Genomic DNA, 16,684 nt, shown 5'->3' with positions numbered 1-16,684 from the left:
AGAGAGGTGACATCAGGTGTGAAAGCAGCTGCGCTGCTTTCCACCACAGAGGTAACGTTTAAGATCGTTACAGTAAAGAGTTAAAATAATGACAGTTCCCCTTTAATCTGTATCAGTATTCCTCTCGTCATCTCAACACCCCATACTCGTGACATGTATTCTGTCAACAAATGTTAGCCTATAGGACTCTAAATGATGGAAACGGTGGTGGGACATTTTGTAAACATATATTTATTTATTTAATAAATGTTGGATCTCAAAGTTTTCATTGTAAGGTTCCCTTGTTATGTTTTCTTCATCTTGAATTGCTAGAGCTGCCATCTGCAAAGCAGAACATAATCAGAGCTATTAGACGGTAATATACTGTAATTACACACTATCACATAATCACGTGAAATCATACCTGGTTCACTTCACAAAGCTTTATTTATTTCAATAGCATTTTAAATTATTTTAATTGAATTAATTATTGCAGTATTTTTTAGTTTTTTCTTGTGCAAATCTCCCCCCAAAAATCTTACTATTTTAAATGTTAAGTTATTTATCTTGAGAAATAAAATCTTTATTATTTTGGTCCTGTTTTTCGAGTCATTAAAAAATAACCCTGCTAACCCTTAACCATTTGTGGTACTATGTGAGCTTGAGCTATTTAAGAACAATTGAAGTGAGAAGAATATGAAGACTGCCATATTTATTTCCATTTAAACAATACCAGTTGCCTGGTAGCTCTGCTGATATATTTGGCTGCGGTAGAGTCTGAATAGCATCGGAAACAAGCATGCAGGTAATCTTGTCAGAACTAACAAAAATGTCAGAAACACCTGGGGCCATATGCAATTCACTTTTTCACCTGACTTTTCTCGCAGGAGATAACTTTTCATATCCAATTTAAAGTAACTTCTCAGTACTTTTCAACTAAAAAAGTACCAAAAAAGTAGGTGAAATAGTACTTTAAAAATTATGTTGAGTATTTTCTTGCTTTCTGGTGGCTTAAAATGCATTTTATTGAGAAGTTTAAAAATATCACCTAGGCGAAAACTCAGGTGAAAAAGTGAATTGCATATGGCCCCAGATCTGCTGCATGCTTGCTCAGGGTCTATGGCTAAAAGTATTATGCTGGGCATACACGGAGCGATCCGGCGACTTGATTAGCCGCTGGATCGACTCCCGCTGCGTCCCCGCTCGTCCCAGCGGCTGCCCGGATCCATTCCCGTGAGCTCACCACCCTAGTTCCCACCACCCACCTCCTGCACCGATGACCGAGCACTTCAAGGATATGTAAGATCCATCCATATATTTGAAATATTGTATGATGCGCAGCACACCAAGTTGAAATCACTGTATTGCACCTTGTTACTGTCATTGTGGAAGGAATAAATGCTTTTGGACGGAAGGTGCACGCTCTAGTGATCTTTTTGAAGCCTTGTTTGAACAAATAACTTGTAAGTAGACAATGTGAAAAATATATACATTTTTTAAACTAATTTTTTGTGAAAATTGTCTATGCTATTTGATTTAATTAACAACACAAAATAATCAACAATTTCTAAATGGTAAATAAGGACTGTTTAATTGCATTTTTTTTTGCATTATTTAAAGAGGAACTCCAGTGAAAATAATGTAATAAAAAAGTGTTTCATTTTTACAATAATTCTGTATACATGATTTAGTCAGGGTTTGCCCAGTGTAAAAGCTTTCCTCTCCCTGATTTACATTCTGACATTGATTACATGGTGACATTTTTACAGCTGACAGGTGATGCCACTGGAAGTAGCTGCTGCTTGCTTTTTTTGGAAGTTGGAAACAGCTGTAAACAGCTATTTCCCACAATGCAACAAGGTTCACAGAAAGGAAACTGCCAGGACCATGGTCCTCACAGTTTCCTGTGGGAGGGGTTTCACCACAATATCAGCCCTGATGATCTGTTTGTGAAAAGGAATAGATTTCTCATGTAAAAGGGGGTATCAGCTACTGATTGGGATGAAGTTCAATTCTTGATCACGGTTTCTCTTTAAGAATTTTATTTTTGTAATATGTCCCACAAGATTTAATGGTCCTTGTTCAATTAACTTTTTTCTCCTGAGTTTTCTCCAAGGCGATCATTGTTCATTTTATCTAAAAAAATTATAGCTTTAAAGGGAAGGTCCAGGCAAACAAAAAAAATGAGTTTCACTTACCTGGGGCTTCTACCAGCCCCATGCAGCCATCCTATGCCCTCGTAGTCACTCACTGCTGCTCCAGTCCCCCGCTGGCAGCTTGCTGACCTCGGAGGTCGGTGGGCCACATTGCGTACATTTTTACACATTCCCACTGGTGCAGGAACATTAACACATACATTTTTACACGTTAGTGGTGCAACGCGTAAACATTTACGCATTGAACCAGTAACATGTAAAAATGTATGTGTTAATGTTCCTGCACTAGCGGCCCGCCGACCTCCGAGGTTGGCAAGCTGCCAGCGGGGGACTGGAGCAGCAGTGAGTGACTACGAGGGCACAGGATGGCTACATGGGGCTGGTAGAAGCCCCAGGTAAGTGAAACTTATTTTTTTTAGTTTGCTTGGACCTTCCCTTTTAAGGGTATTTTATTGGTAAGGTATGAAAATATCTCCTTGAAGAAAACTCAGGAGAAAATGTAACAAGATATGAGCCTATGTTGGGGAAATAGGTCAAACTGCATGGGTTTACTATTATTATTATTATTTATATAGCGCCGACATATTACGTAGCGCTGTACAGTGTATATATATATCTTGTCACTAACTGTCCCTCAAAGGAGCTCACAATCTAATCCCTACCATTGCCATATGTCTATATTATGTAGTGTAAGTACTGTAGTCTAGGGCCAATTTTTAGGGGGAGCCAATTAACTTATCGGTATGTTTTTGGAATGTGGGAGGAAACCTGAGTGCCCGGAGGAAACCCACGCAGACACGGAGAGAACATACAAACTCTTTGCAGATAGTGGCACTGGCTGGGATTTGAACCAGGGACCCAGCGCTGCAAGGCGAGAGAGCTAACCACTACGCCACCGTGCTGCCCGGTGAAATAGTGGGGAGTGAGGAGTACTTACAATACAGCATGAGGGTCAACAGATATTGAATACTATTAATGGATTGTGTAGGTAAACTCTCATAATAAATAGAATTGGTAAAATTGGTCAATGATTGGTCACTCAAAACTGAAAGTGTGTACCAGTGTTTAGAGTTGGCTATAAGGATCAAGTTTAATCTTTAGGGTAACAGTGTGGGAAATAAGTCCTATACAGAAATAGCTTAGATACTGTACGTGAGAGCATTAGCTGTTTCTATGGAGAAGGAAGGGGGCAAAGGTGTAACGTATGGTATGATGATATGGTATTTGTGTCATTTTTGTCATTTATGTCATTGTAATTTCCGGTGAGGAAGTAGGTGTGAGAACAGTTTGGTCTCTCATCACCGGCAACCAGTAATGGGTATAGCAATCTGTCATCTTCTCCTATAGGATTAAGTAAATGGCACCTCAGATTTGTATTAGTTCAAATTGAATTTTTTTTAACCTCTGGAGGACCACAGTGCTAAACCCTCCTAAGGACCAGGCCGTTTTTTGTAAAATAGGCCACTGCAGCTTTAAGGCCTCACTGCAGGGGCGCACAACCCAGCACACAAGTGATTAACCCCCCCTCCTTTTCTTCCCACCAACAAAGCTTTCTGCTGGTGGGGTCTGATCGCTCCCCCAGTGTTTATTTTTTTAAATAAATATTTATTTTATTATTTAAATAGATGTGTCCTTTTTTAAAAAAAAACTAAATTTCCCCAGCTCACCCTCCCACCCCCCGCTAGCCAATCCCCACTAGCCAATCCCCGCGATCTCCTGCAACCCAGGACTTTACCCCGATCATTGTTAGGCAGTCCTGAGGCTGCCATCGCGGCCACACCCATCAAAAATAGGTTAAGATCAAATAGCCTTACCTGGGCTGCATGGATGATTGTATTCTGCCACTGCTTCTTCATCTGAAAAGTAAAAAAAGCACAACTTGAATATCTATAATGTTAAATTGGTCTTTCCCTTGTAGTGAAAGACCAAAATGTAGTGTTGCCTTGTACAGTATACAAATGTCAACTTTGCAACGTAAGGAAGCATGATTTGGATTTGCCGTCCCTCTCACCAACCAATCATGGACCAGCCATTTACCCATGTAAATTACAATGATCCTGAATATACACTGAAGTTGACAGTAACTTTTTTTCTTTCTAAAGTGAACTGGAGGGGAACCTCGGGTCAAAACTGAAATACTTACCTAAAGTAATGGAAGCCTCTGGAACCCCCAAAGGTTTTCCTTGCTGCCCAGTGTCCTCTGGACCTCGGCCATTGCCTGGGACTCTACTGCACATCCAGACTGCACTCCTATTGATGTATGAGCCACGCTGCACCCACATCATGCACGTCAAGTTCCGGTAAGTATATTACGGGGGCCACAATTACTGCATCTTTAAAATATAAGATGCACCCACTTTTCCTCTCTCTCTCTCTCTCTCTCTCTCTATCTTTTTCTCTCTCTCTCTCTCTCTCGCTCTCTCTCTATATATATATATATATATATATATATATATATACACACACACACACGAATTTGCCCGGATAGTGCTATGCGGATTTACACAGATATCTGGAATCCGAATCAGAGTTTGGATAGTGGAAAAAGTTTGGATTATCTGGGTAGTTTGGATACCTGAATATTGGATGAGCACCACTGGTGGCGGCCTTGTGTTGCTTTTGCTACTTCTTTCTCTCAGCACTGCGTCCCAATAGACTTACATTGCCCTCGCTACATGCAGCGGGGGAGAGTACTGTGACGTGTTGCGATGCAGGAAGTGTGAAAGAAGTCTCAAGAAAATAAATGCCCATAAAAAGCCTAAAACAATCTACAGGTGTCTATTGCCCCAATTAGGCCAGAGAAGGCTGTTACCTGTCTCATAGTAGTCGTACACTTTTGCTGTGGCTGGTTTCAGGTCCTTCACTTCAATATCCTGCTCCACCATAAATGAGAGATTGACTGGATCATGTCCCATCTAAAAATAAAATCATATTACAATGATGTGCTTCACTGTGATTGGTATTTGATTAAAATGACAAATAAAAGATAGATGTGAAGTAACATCTATAGGCCATCCAGTAACCTATAAAAAACGCCAAACGCCAAAGCTCACTCGGCTGCCCTGGCCATTGATTTCAGTGGCCTGGACGGGAATTACATATCGTTTGTGTTCATCTGCATTTTGCATTCACGTTTTTGCTGTATTTTAAAATCGGACACCTCTGATGGCAATGAAATTTTCCTCAAACCGACAAATCATTAACGATTGCAGAGAGCAAACCCACACAAATCTCCTAGGCAAGTATGTTCCCAGTGTGGAAGCGGACCTGAACTCAGAACTTCCTCTCTGCTCTAAAAGATAAGCAACAGCATAATAACCTTTACAGAAAAAAAAACATCTGTTTGTTGCAAACAGGACTCCTGCAATAAATCTGCAGTATGTCTACTTCCTGCTTTCATGAAAGTTAACTACCGATATTGCGTATTTTGTGGTCAGATCTGCTACCGACAGTGTGTATTTTGTGGTCAGATTAACTGCCGACATTGTGTATTTTGTGGTCAGTTTAACTACCGTCATTGTGTATTTTGTGGTGAAATCTGGTGCTGACATTGTGTATGTTCTGGTCAAATGTGCCGCAAGATTGAATGATTTTTTTCTGGTCAAATCTGCCGACATGATTGAATGTATTTTCTTGTGAAATCTGCTCACATAACGTGTAATGTCTGGTGAAATTTTCTTGCATTACGTTTATTTTATGTTGAAAGCTTCTGACATTTTGTGTATTTTCTGGAGAAAAGCTGCGCAATGATGTGAATTTTCTGGAGAAAGGGTGACTAAAACTTGGGTGCACTTCGCAGGTGGTGTACCGTGGGTGGGGGGTGTCTTTCAATACCTAGCACCGGGTGTCAAATGCCCTAGCTACGCCACTGGTATACATGTTTAAAAAGCCAGGTTCCTACGGTAACAATATATGCTTTTTTCTTTTATATTCTGGCACTTTGTTTTCATTTTACAAGTATTTTATTTTGGTACACTAAATGCAAAATTTAATTTCTTTTGATTCAGTTTGTGACAAGAAAGAATACAGGAGACATGTGCCTCAACCCTAAAACTTTCTAAACTCTATTCTTCTACTTATCACAGTTAAAATGATACCACATATGTCTCTTGTAGTGTTGCTAAAACTTTCCCAAGTTTGATCATAACTCTGAAAACGACTTTTATGTTTGATTGAGTTTGTCCCTACCTATTTTTCATGTGATGTGAGTCACAGCTTTTAGACACACCAAAATGTATTCTGCAACTCGTTATGGTTAAAATGATACCACATGTGCCTCATTTAGTAAAAAAACTGGTGGTGCACTCTCCACAACTACACTGGACAAATCTATACATCCAGTTGTCTTTAAGTGGTTAAAGGTTTGTACACACATCCAATTTTGACTGGCAAATGATTGGTCAATTTTACCACTTGCATGTAGTATGAGCGCTCGTCTACACAATATTTTTACTTCAAAATTTGTTGCCCCTAATACTATAGGGAGGTGATAAAATTGGATGTGCTTACTAGGCTTAACTTTATCTAATCTCATGTCGAACTATGTCCCACATTGGCCTTTTTCCTCTATTGCACCAATGCTGGGCATAGTCCCAACACAGGGAAAAGTGTCTGCCAATAGATAGCTTAGCTGCTGATAAAATTTGGCACAGAGCAATCCTGTACAGATCAGAGTGTCGGACTATGTCTGATATTAGATTTCCACTAGCCATCTGCACCACCGCTGCACCCACCGTCTCCCCCACCCCTCCCCCGCTCTGCAGGCACGGCGTTCCCCTTCATCAATCAAAGTGTCAGACAAAGTCCGGCACTTTGATCTTCTCTAGCACTGTGTATTAATGAAATGTTGGTGGCGATCTTTAAAGGAGGTGGGGCCACAGTACAGGAGCTGTAGAGTCCGAATAATCTAAGAATCAGATGTGACTTTCTGCTGCTAATTCATCAGAGACCATTGATAACCATCTTCACCTGGCTGTTAAAGAGGAGCTGTCAGCCATACTATCTAAAAAAAAAACCCACATGTATAAGTAGATAAATACTTGCTCTACTTGCAAAACATATGTATAGCACTGTCTGCATTTTGATTTTAGTGATTTTTGTACAGTAAAAAAAGAGAAAATCCTTTTTAGCATTTCCCATTTTAAGTGTGGCTATTTTGAAGCCAATCCTGATGGAATTTCCTCCTATAGTCTTATCTGCCTGATTGTGCATGCATTGGGCTAGATTTACAAAGCCGTGCTAACTGTTAGCACGCTGGTGAAAAGCCCATTATCATGCCTAAACTCAGCTTAGGCGAGATAAAATAAACTTGCGCGCAAAGTTTTGTGCATAAAGTTTTACGTGCAAAGTTTACGCTCGCAACGCCATTAAACCCTATGTGACGTTTCGCGCGCACCAGACTTAAAACTTTGAGCGCGAGTTTTTCCCTCAAAGCGGTGCTAACCTACTTAGTGCAATGCTTACCACGCCCAAAAGTCTTTAGGCGTGCTAACTAGGTTAGCACCGCTTTGTGAATCAAGCCCATTGTATCTGCATGAGAAATATTGACCAATCAGAGAGGAACAGAGGTGTGGGAGGGGAAAACCGGAGGGAAAGAGGCTTCAGGCAATCAGGCTGCATTAGTTAAGTCTGAGGGGGAGTAGAGAAGCAAGGACAACCCAGCATGCTCTGCAACTTCCTTTTTGCATACCAAATTTTGTGTGTACCAAATAAGAGTCAGGTAAACTGGGGAATTATCATTTATCAACAAGAAAAGTAAGAGTGATTTTAACTTTAGGATTGCCTGGTTAGCATCCTTATTACTTGTTTACCAGATAAAAATAAAGAGTTGATTTTTTTTTTATTATTATTATGCACGACAGTTACTCTTTTATGCAATCTGGCCTACTAGTAATGATGATCATACTTTACATTTTTGTGAATGAGTAATTAAAACACAAAAAAAAAACCAGAAAGTTGCTTGAAAACAAAAGATTGGGTAAATTAAGTGAGTTGGTATGGCACTTTCATTCAAAAGATTATGAATCGGGATCTCAATTACCACTCTGCTATGTGCGGGAATTTGACTGCACTAGTAGCAAAAAGGCATCAGCAAAAACAACGCAACCACTTCAATCTATAAAAAGGATTTCAAACCTCATTCAAATATAAGTTAACCACGTCGGTCTGGATTTCACTTCTCTGAATCAGCTTGTCCTTCTCCAGCTGTGAGAGATAAAAAAAAGCATTTCAGGTAAGGGAAATATCTCCTGTATATAAATTGTTTTAATATAATAACTCTGCAATCTCCAATAACAGCATTAATGACATTATCTGGAGTACTCAGTAGTGCCCGGGACATGCTTTCCACTATGGCATGTAAAATGACTTGAGGACTGATTTGTTAAATCGGGGAAACAAGTTCTATTGTAATTACCTGGGGCTTCTTCCAGCCCCTGTAGACTTTAACCAGTTCAGCCTTCAGTCATTTTTCACCTTGTGCATCTGAGCAGTTTTCACCTTCCATTCATTCGCCAATAACTTTATTACTAATTATCACAATGAATTGATCTATAGCTTGTTTTTTTCCACCGCTAATTAGGCTTTCTTTGGGTGGTACATTTTGCTAAGAATTATTTTTTTTCAAAATGCACTTTAACAGAAATATTAAGAAAAAAAAAAGAAAAAAAATCATTATTTCTCAGCTTTCGCCATTATAGCTTTAAAATAATACATGGGTCTCGATTCACAAAAGGGTGCTAACTCGGTTAGCACACCTAAAAGCTTTAGGTGTGCTAACTACGGTGCTAAGCAGTTAGCACGGCCAAAGCTTTTATTGATCGGGCGCATAGTTCAGCGCTGTGTGGTGTGCACCATGCGGCGTTTCGGTCGCACTCGGTGCGACGTTTTGTTCGCACCTGGGGCGACATTTCGCGCGCACCGCGCAGTGCTTAAACTTTGTGCGTGCTAACTTTGCATGCAAACTTTGCGTGCTAAGGGGCTTTTAGGCATGCTAACTAAGTTAGCACCCTTTTGTGAATCAAGCCCATGCTACCATAATTAAAATGCGCATGTTTTGTTTGCCCATTTGTCTTGGTTATTACACCATTTAAATTATGTCCCTATCACAATGTATGGTGCCAATATTTTATTTGGAAATAAAGGTGCATTTTTCACAGTTTTGCGTCTATCACCATTTACAAGCTTATAATTTAAAAAATGATAGTAATATTCCCTCTTCACATACATATTAAAAAAAGTTCAGACCCTTAGGTAACTATGTTATGTTTTGTTTTTTATTGTATTTTTTTTTATTTAAAAAAAATATTTGGGTATTTTTTAGAGTGTGGGGGGTAAACAATTAATTTTAAATGTAAATAATTGTATTTATTTAAAGAAAAATGTATGTAGCTGTAGTTTTACTATTTGGCCACAAGATGGCCACAGTCTTTAGAAAAATCGTGGATTCTGAAACAAGTCGTGGGACTTTCTAATGGGGACTTAGATCAATGAATGGGAACCATGTTCCCATTCATTGATATCCAGGCTAACGGGCGGCGGCAGCCGCGCGCAACAGAGCAGCAGCAGCCTTTTGGACGTAATAGCAATGTTTAAAAGGTGAAAGTAGTTAAGGTCCCTTGGTTTCCTCCCGGGCTGCTCTTTATTGCTGCTTGGCCCCTCTTAAATCTCGCCACCTGGTCATGGACTACTACACATGCACAGCCCTAGCCATGTGCCTCCTCAATCATGGTCCAGTGGCTGGGAACGTTCTGTGCATGCACAGTTTGTAAGGTCTTAGGCTCTTATGCTCAAATAAGGTCTTAGGCTCTTATGCTCATATTTATAGCCATGCTCATGACTACAAGATTGTGCTTGGCCATCTATTGAAACGGCACAGCAGATTGGAAGGAAACCAAGGGATCTCTAAGGCTATGGGGTGGAGAGAAGGGGAGTGGAGAAAAAGCCCCAGGTAAGTAAAATAGAACTTACTTTGAGATGTTTGTAGAGATTCCTACTATTTCCAATGAGGATATCATAAATGGTTCAATAAACTTGAACTGAATGTTTTTTTATGTATGCCAGCCAATCCCTATGGCACCCACGCTCTTCTGTAATCCACACCTCCTATCTCCCCAGGTGCCATAATCAATATCTAATAATAAAAGTGAATATGCCACCCAGGCTGTTATTCAGTTCCCTTTTTTTCCTGAGGTTTCTCCTAGGAGATCATCTTTCATCTTCTCTTATGTCTTTTCCATTTTCATCCGCGTTGCCACTTATATGCATCACAACTATGGGAATTGTAAGATCTTACAGGGTTTCAAGCTTCTCCTCTTATTTCCCTGTAGATATCCAGATGTGGATTGGAAGTGGAGTCAGAGGACCCTAACCAAGGGTAGAGCTGGGGACTAATATTTCGATCTACTGGCTGATTTAGTGTTGCCAGGAGATACTTGGGGGAAAACTTGATCGTCCCAATTTGGATTTGGCTTACATAGTGCCTGATGTGTAGTCAATCTACATCCAGAAAAAAAGTCAGCTGAGCTGCAAACCTGACTGACCCTGGCTAAACATTTTCAATAAACCTCTTTTTTAAAGCCAATAAGAAGGTGCTATCAAAGTGGTATCGGAGTTGGGATCACCAATGAGAATAGTAGAGGCATCTAGAATTGCTAATGTTTACAATAAGATCTTTTTGGGCCATAGACTTGGTCTCTAGTTATGAAAACCATGAAATGTACTCCTCTCTTTAAACTTGACATTATTTTATAATTCTGATTATCTCCAGCTTCTGCTTCTCCAATGGCACAGCAAGGCTTACCTTCCTTATTGTACTCTTGATGGGAATGAATCCAGACAGCATCTTCACCTGTATAACAGCCATGTTGGATTTCTCCCGGCTTCCAATATATCTGTTGGAGTAAAACACAGTGATAGACAACAGAGACTTGCATGGCATGGTTCCATTTTGAGGGACAGTTGATAGATAACATGCTCATCTTAATCATATTCTAATGATAGGATTTGTTCAGTTACAAATGTTTCCAAATAGTACATACCAGTCCAGAATGCTACCGACCACGGCTTCTGAACAGGAAGCACAGAGAGAACAGAGCATGCGCCCTTGCACGGACTGAGTTAGGTCAGAGGTTTAACCACTTAAGGACCATAGGCTTACACCCTCCTAGTGACCAGGCTAGTTTTTACAATTCAGGACACTGCAGCTTTAAGGGCCCGCTGCAGGGCCATATAACTCAGCACACAAGTGATCCTCCCCTCCTTTTCTGCCCACCAACAGAGCTTTCTGTTGGTGGGCTCTGATCACTGCTGCAGGCTGTCGCTTTTTTTAAAATAAATATATTTGTTTTTTTTAAATAAATTACACAATTTTTTATTTTATTAGACCCCTCCCTCCCCCTGCCAGCCAATTACAGCGATCGGCTGTTATAGACATCAGCCTATGAGAGCCGATCTCTCTCTGTGCCTCCCAAGGGGACAGCTGACTCGCTGAGTTACACAGCTGTCCCCAGTACAGCACTGCTGTAGATAGCAGTGCTGTACAATGGAAATAGAAGGTAGTTTCGTCGTCTAACAGTCTCCTAGTGGCAATCGCCACTGAGAGACTGATGACAGCGCGGGAATGCGCACGCGATCCCCAGCCTAACACTGCCCCAGGACTTTATGCCAATTGGAGTTAGACGGTCCCAGGGGCTACCGCCACGTTCACACCAAATGGCACGAGGCGATCTTAAAGTAGTTAAATGGTTGAGTATAGTTCCAAGATGGAGGGGAGGCCAGCAAAGCTAAGGAGCCAAAGAGTTCATTGGGGCACTGAAGAATTTCAGGAATGGCCACCTCGTATTTCCACTTATCTTTTCACTCACTTTAGAAGCCAGCTCACACTTTAAGGAAAAGAAAGCAAAAAATGAAAAGTCCCAAAATGGAGAAAGGGAAATAAACAGGGAAATTTTAAAAATGAAAGAACAACTATCATGAAAAAATGTAAAATTTTAAATACATACGGTAGATATAAATGTTTATTTCTCCCAGAGTCAAATGCTCAATAAATTGTCAAATTCATCCAGGAAAAAAAATCACTATGTCGCTGTCACTTACAGTAGGTAGTTAAAACCTGATAAAAGTGACAGCTTTGATTTGGATTAGCACTGTCCTCAAAGGCAGACCGGCAATGTTCACTTAAACTGCTTTAATTTGTCATCTTTATGCCACAAAAGTATATGTAACAAAGTCTTCACTCCAGGGAAAATACCTGTATTGTGGCACTCAACATTAAGCTGAAGGACGTGCAACCAGTTACAATTACGGAAAACAACTAGCAAATGCACTGTACTCAAAGGCAGACCAGGCACTGTTCACCTAAACTGCTTTAATTCGTCATCTTCATGCCACAAAACAGATAACAGATACAGGCTGAGGACCTCACCCCCAACAACAAGAACTGAGTGCCGACTGTTTCTCTCTCTACAGTGTACAAATTGTTTTGGATTGGCCCATCTCCTCATGGGGGTGGTTATTTTTTTATTTTTTATTTACAAAACCAGTTTCTGAGCTGTAGTTACTCAGTCCAACTGCCAAATTGGTGTGAGTAAGAACTAGGCTGGCTTTGTATAAATCTTTTGCACTGAGTGCTTTTGAATAATGAAGAATACTTAGAATCAACCATTAGGACATGGACTAGTCCTAAACCTGTCAGATCCGTCACCTATTTACCGCCTACTGTAAATAACAGAAACGTAAGAAAAATAGTATAGTGCATTTTATTCTAGGAGAAATGTACATTCTATATGTATGCATTTTTTAATTTTACAATTTTTTGCTATAGAGGTCCTTTAATAAATTGACTCCTTAGTGCCCTTCCTCCTCCATGAATGATTTATAACTCTAGTAAAGAGTAAGATATGCAATAATAAAACTTACGCAGCACTGATTTGAACTTCAAAATTGGTCACTGGTTTCCCCTCACACGCCTCATTTGAGTGTGGTGTCACTGTTAATGAAAAGCTTGTGTCTCTTCTCGCTGGTGGAACATTATATCTGATGGCTGTCTGTGAGATAAAGACATAAAGATACAACACAGTTCCATAAATAATATGGGTAGTGTTGGTTTTGAATTCAGGACTACATGGTTTGGAACCTGAACTGCCGCATTCAGCACCATTTCAGCACCGGACAGCGGGAATGGGGTGTGTCCCATTCAGCTCTGATACTTTCTCCTTCCAACTTGGAATCAAGTGTCAGAGCTAAATAAAATGCGCTCTGGTGATAAAATGGTGCTGAATGTGGCTTTCCAGGTTCCGAACTCTATGGTCCTGAATTAGAACACCATCACTAATTATAGTCAGAAGTTGGGAGTCAGTTTCTTCTCACCTGTACGTAAACACAGCCACTTCCTGCAGTGGTCACTGTAAAAGCTCCTTTAACTGCTGGCAGTGAGGCCCTCTGAAGGAGGAGGCGGTTATTGTTGTCCACGTGGAACTTCTCCAGATATCCTTTGCTGGAACTGACTGTCACAGTCACATTTCCTTTATCACTAAATGTGGCCTCTGCGTACTTGGCCAGAGCCTGAAGAGCCACAACTGTGTCCTAAAAAAGAGGGTAGGTAATAGTGAAGGTCTTCAACGTGTAAACCAGGTAAAAGCACCCCGATTCAATGGTGTTGAACTTAATCAGTGATGTGCAGTGAAGCTGGTTATATCCTCACAGGTTCAAATGGAGGCCACCAGACATTTAATATTAAACAGTAGGAAGAACTTGTTACATGTCGCAAGCTGTAAAGTTTTGGGTGCCCATGCTCGATTGTTGCATAGCCAAATGTCCAAAAGCAGCTATAGTGTGCACTTGGCCACATGCCATAGCCAATATCAGACACTCAGCCATACAGTAACTGATCTCTAGTACATAGACATAACAGCTGCCAACAAAGATGGCAGAATAATATTGTATTCAGGGTTGCTCGTAATCTACACCAGCGCGAATCTACGCGTCGTAGTATTCAACTACGCATCGTAGTTCGTAAGCGAAGTTTAAGAACTACACATACGCATTTCCGCGTAGTCGTAGCCCCGCTATGCGAAGCTTTGCCCGCTACACGTAGTTGATGTATGTATTGCGAAGTCAACTACGCGTGCGGTAACTGCATCTATATGGATCATTGCACATGCGCAGAAATATTATTGCCCTTTTTATACGCATACAATTCCGCATTGGAAGGTGGAATGTATGCTTATATTAGTTTATATTTGCAAATAGGTGGAAGATTATTGTGGGGCATAAGCGGTCGCATCAACTACGCTTCACAGTACGTGAAGCTTGCGTATTTTAACACGTAGTCTACGGAATGCAAATGTAGTGAAGTTTCTGATTACATAGCCGTAGATTGCGAAGCGTATTTGCGTAAAAATACGCGTAGTTCCAGCGTAACGAAGTTGGCTGACTACAACCATCCCTGATTGTATTAACTAACCAGCAAGCTCATGGTGACCCAGAACTCATTGGAGTGTGTAAGGGACTACAATGGTCCTAAAAGCCCCCTACTAAGATGTTAAGAAAAACAAAAATTTGCTTTCCTAAAACAGAAAGAATTTGCGATAATTCAGGTTGGTAGTAAGGGGGCTTTTAGGACCATTGTAGTCCCTTACACACTCCAATGAGTTCTGGGTCACCATGAGCTTGCTGGTTAGTCTGTACCTCTCGGTTTACAAGCCCTACTCCATAGAGCCAAATTAATCCATGCCATGCACTGATGAGGATCAAACAATCCGAAACAGTCTGTATGCATGTTGGATTATTATGGCTCTGTACAATTTAACAAGCTGACACATCATTGCATTCCAGCGGTTCTGGAGGTGTGTTTAGCTTCTAAGGGTACAATGGTTAATTTGCATATATTCAGCAGTGGTGCTCTGGGAGACATCTCAAGCTCACTCCAACCTGAATTATCGCAAATTCTTTCTGTTTTAGGAAAGCAAATTTTTGTTTTGATTGTATTAAGTCAGGTTGGTTAGGTTTAGGAGTTATTTTGGGAAAGGAAACATTTAACAATTATGTGTAGAATGGTAGGGTTATCCATCATGAAGGACTGTGGAAGGTCAGGATTAGGGCAAAGAAGGGTTAGGTTTACTTTTTTTTTGTTGGGGTGGGGGTGGGTGGGGGGCTTGTTAGGTTTAAGAAAGAGAAAGGAAAAAAAAGATTTTTTAACAGTTAGATGGGTAGATGTGCAGAAACCGCAAATAAAAGCCCTGTCATATAGCTGATAGAAGAATATCAATAATCCCAAATTACTGATCTTTTCACTTACACTCAAGCCAATGCCCAATTCATCTTGAAATTTTAAGTCACAAGTCACAAAAATAACTAAAGCAACAGACTGCTCTAAAGAAAACATACTTTTATTTATCCAAAATAACTGGGAGACATTTTAGTCTTTAAGATATTTATATTATCCTTCCAACTTTTAAAGGTCATCTGTACTGAGAGGTATATGGTGGCGGCCATATTTATTTCCTATTAAGCTATATCAGTTGCCTGGCATTCCTGCTGAAACAAACATGTGGCTTATCCAGTCAGACTTCAGTCAGAACACTTGTTTTGCATGCTTGTTCTGGGTCTGTGGCTAAAGGTATTGGTGGCAGGGGATCAGCAGGACAGCCAGGTAACTGGTATTGTTTAAAATAAAATAAATATGGCACCCTTCATATTTCAGTTCAGGTGTACTTTAAGGAAGCACTCTGTCTTTCCGGATTATTTGGCACACTATGGAAAAGTGATGCTCATCATGACCTCGCGATCACGGAATAGGCATGATTCATGAGCGTTTTTTCGAGAATTGATCACAGAATTCAATCACGGATTTGGCCATGGTTACTAGTATTCAGAATGTGATCACGGTAAAAATATTTGTGAATAAACCAGCCGACTTTACAGGTCATAGCAAAGCCTACTTACATGCTACAAACACAAATTTGCAGCATATGTTAAGTAGAACAGAAGGAACAAGGGACTTTTTTTTTTCAAAAAGACCTTATACTTTTTAAGAAAATCAATTTTAAAGGTTCAAAGGAAATTTCAAAGGAAACAAGGAAACAAGTATACATGTAAATGCGGTAAATACATTAACTGTCATTAGCCGCATTTAAACTATTTTCCTTTGAACCTTTAAAATCGATAAAAAAAAAACTATAAGGTCTTTTTGGATTTTTTCCCCTTTTTCCCACTGTTCTACTTAATATATCCTGCAAATTTGGGGTTTGTAGCATGTAAGGGGGCTGTGCTATTAACCGCTAAAGGTTTTGGCAGGATTTAATCACCTATACTTTTTTATTGGAAACTTTAAATTCGATTTTCTCAAAACAATAAAGTCTTTTTGATGTTTTTTTAAGTGCCACTGATCACCTTTATAATCCATGCAATTTTGGTGATTGTAGCATGTATGGGGGCTTGCTATTAACGTTAAAGGCAAATCCAGATCATGGCCGTGTTCTCGGATTTTAGAGGCAATCATGGCAAAAATCCGTAAGTCCATTTCAAATCCAGATCAAAATAATGACTTA

The 16,684-nt window shown here is 40.1% G+C and overlaps 1 protein-coding gene across 1 annotated transcript in view; it reads right to left on the bottom strand.

Annotated features, from left to right (window-relative positions):
* Window positions 1-215: 215 nt before the first annotated feature.
* Window positions 216-16,684, bottom strand: part of LOC137535246 (alpha-2-macroglobulin-like) — a 151,568-nt gene continuing 135,099 nt past the window's right edge. The window contains exons 30-36 of the mRNA XM_068257060.1: window positions 13,503-13,718; window positions 13,053-13,180; window positions 10,936-11,026; window positions 8,271-8,339; window positions 4,948-5,050; window positions 3,950-3,991; window positions 216-321 (exon numbers count right to left, since the gene is read on the bottom strand). Coding sequence (XP_068113161.1) covers window positions 296-321; window positions 3,950-3,991; window positions 4,948-5,050; window positions 8,271-8,339; window positions 10,936-11,026; window positions 13,053-13,180; window positions 13,503-13,718 — 675 coding nt within the window. The 3' untranslated portion in view covers window positions 216-295. The remainder of the gene's footprint in view (window positions 322-3,949; window positions 3,992-4,947; window positions 5,051-8,270; window positions 8,340-10,935; window positions 11,027-13,052; window positions 13,181-13,502; window positions 13,719-16,684) is intronic.

This window comes from Hyperolius riggenbachi, chromosome 10 (assembly GCF_040937935.1).
Source record: "Hyperolius riggenbachi isolate aHypRig1 chromosome 10, aHypRig1.pri, whole genome shotgun sequence".
Taxonomy (NCBI): Eukaryota; Metazoa; Chordata; class Amphibia; order Anura; family Hyperoliidae; genus Hyperolius; species Hyperolius riggenbachi.
The sequence above is the reverse complement of the archived record's forward strand: the minus strand, read 5'-3'. Positions and strand labels throughout refer to the sequence as shown.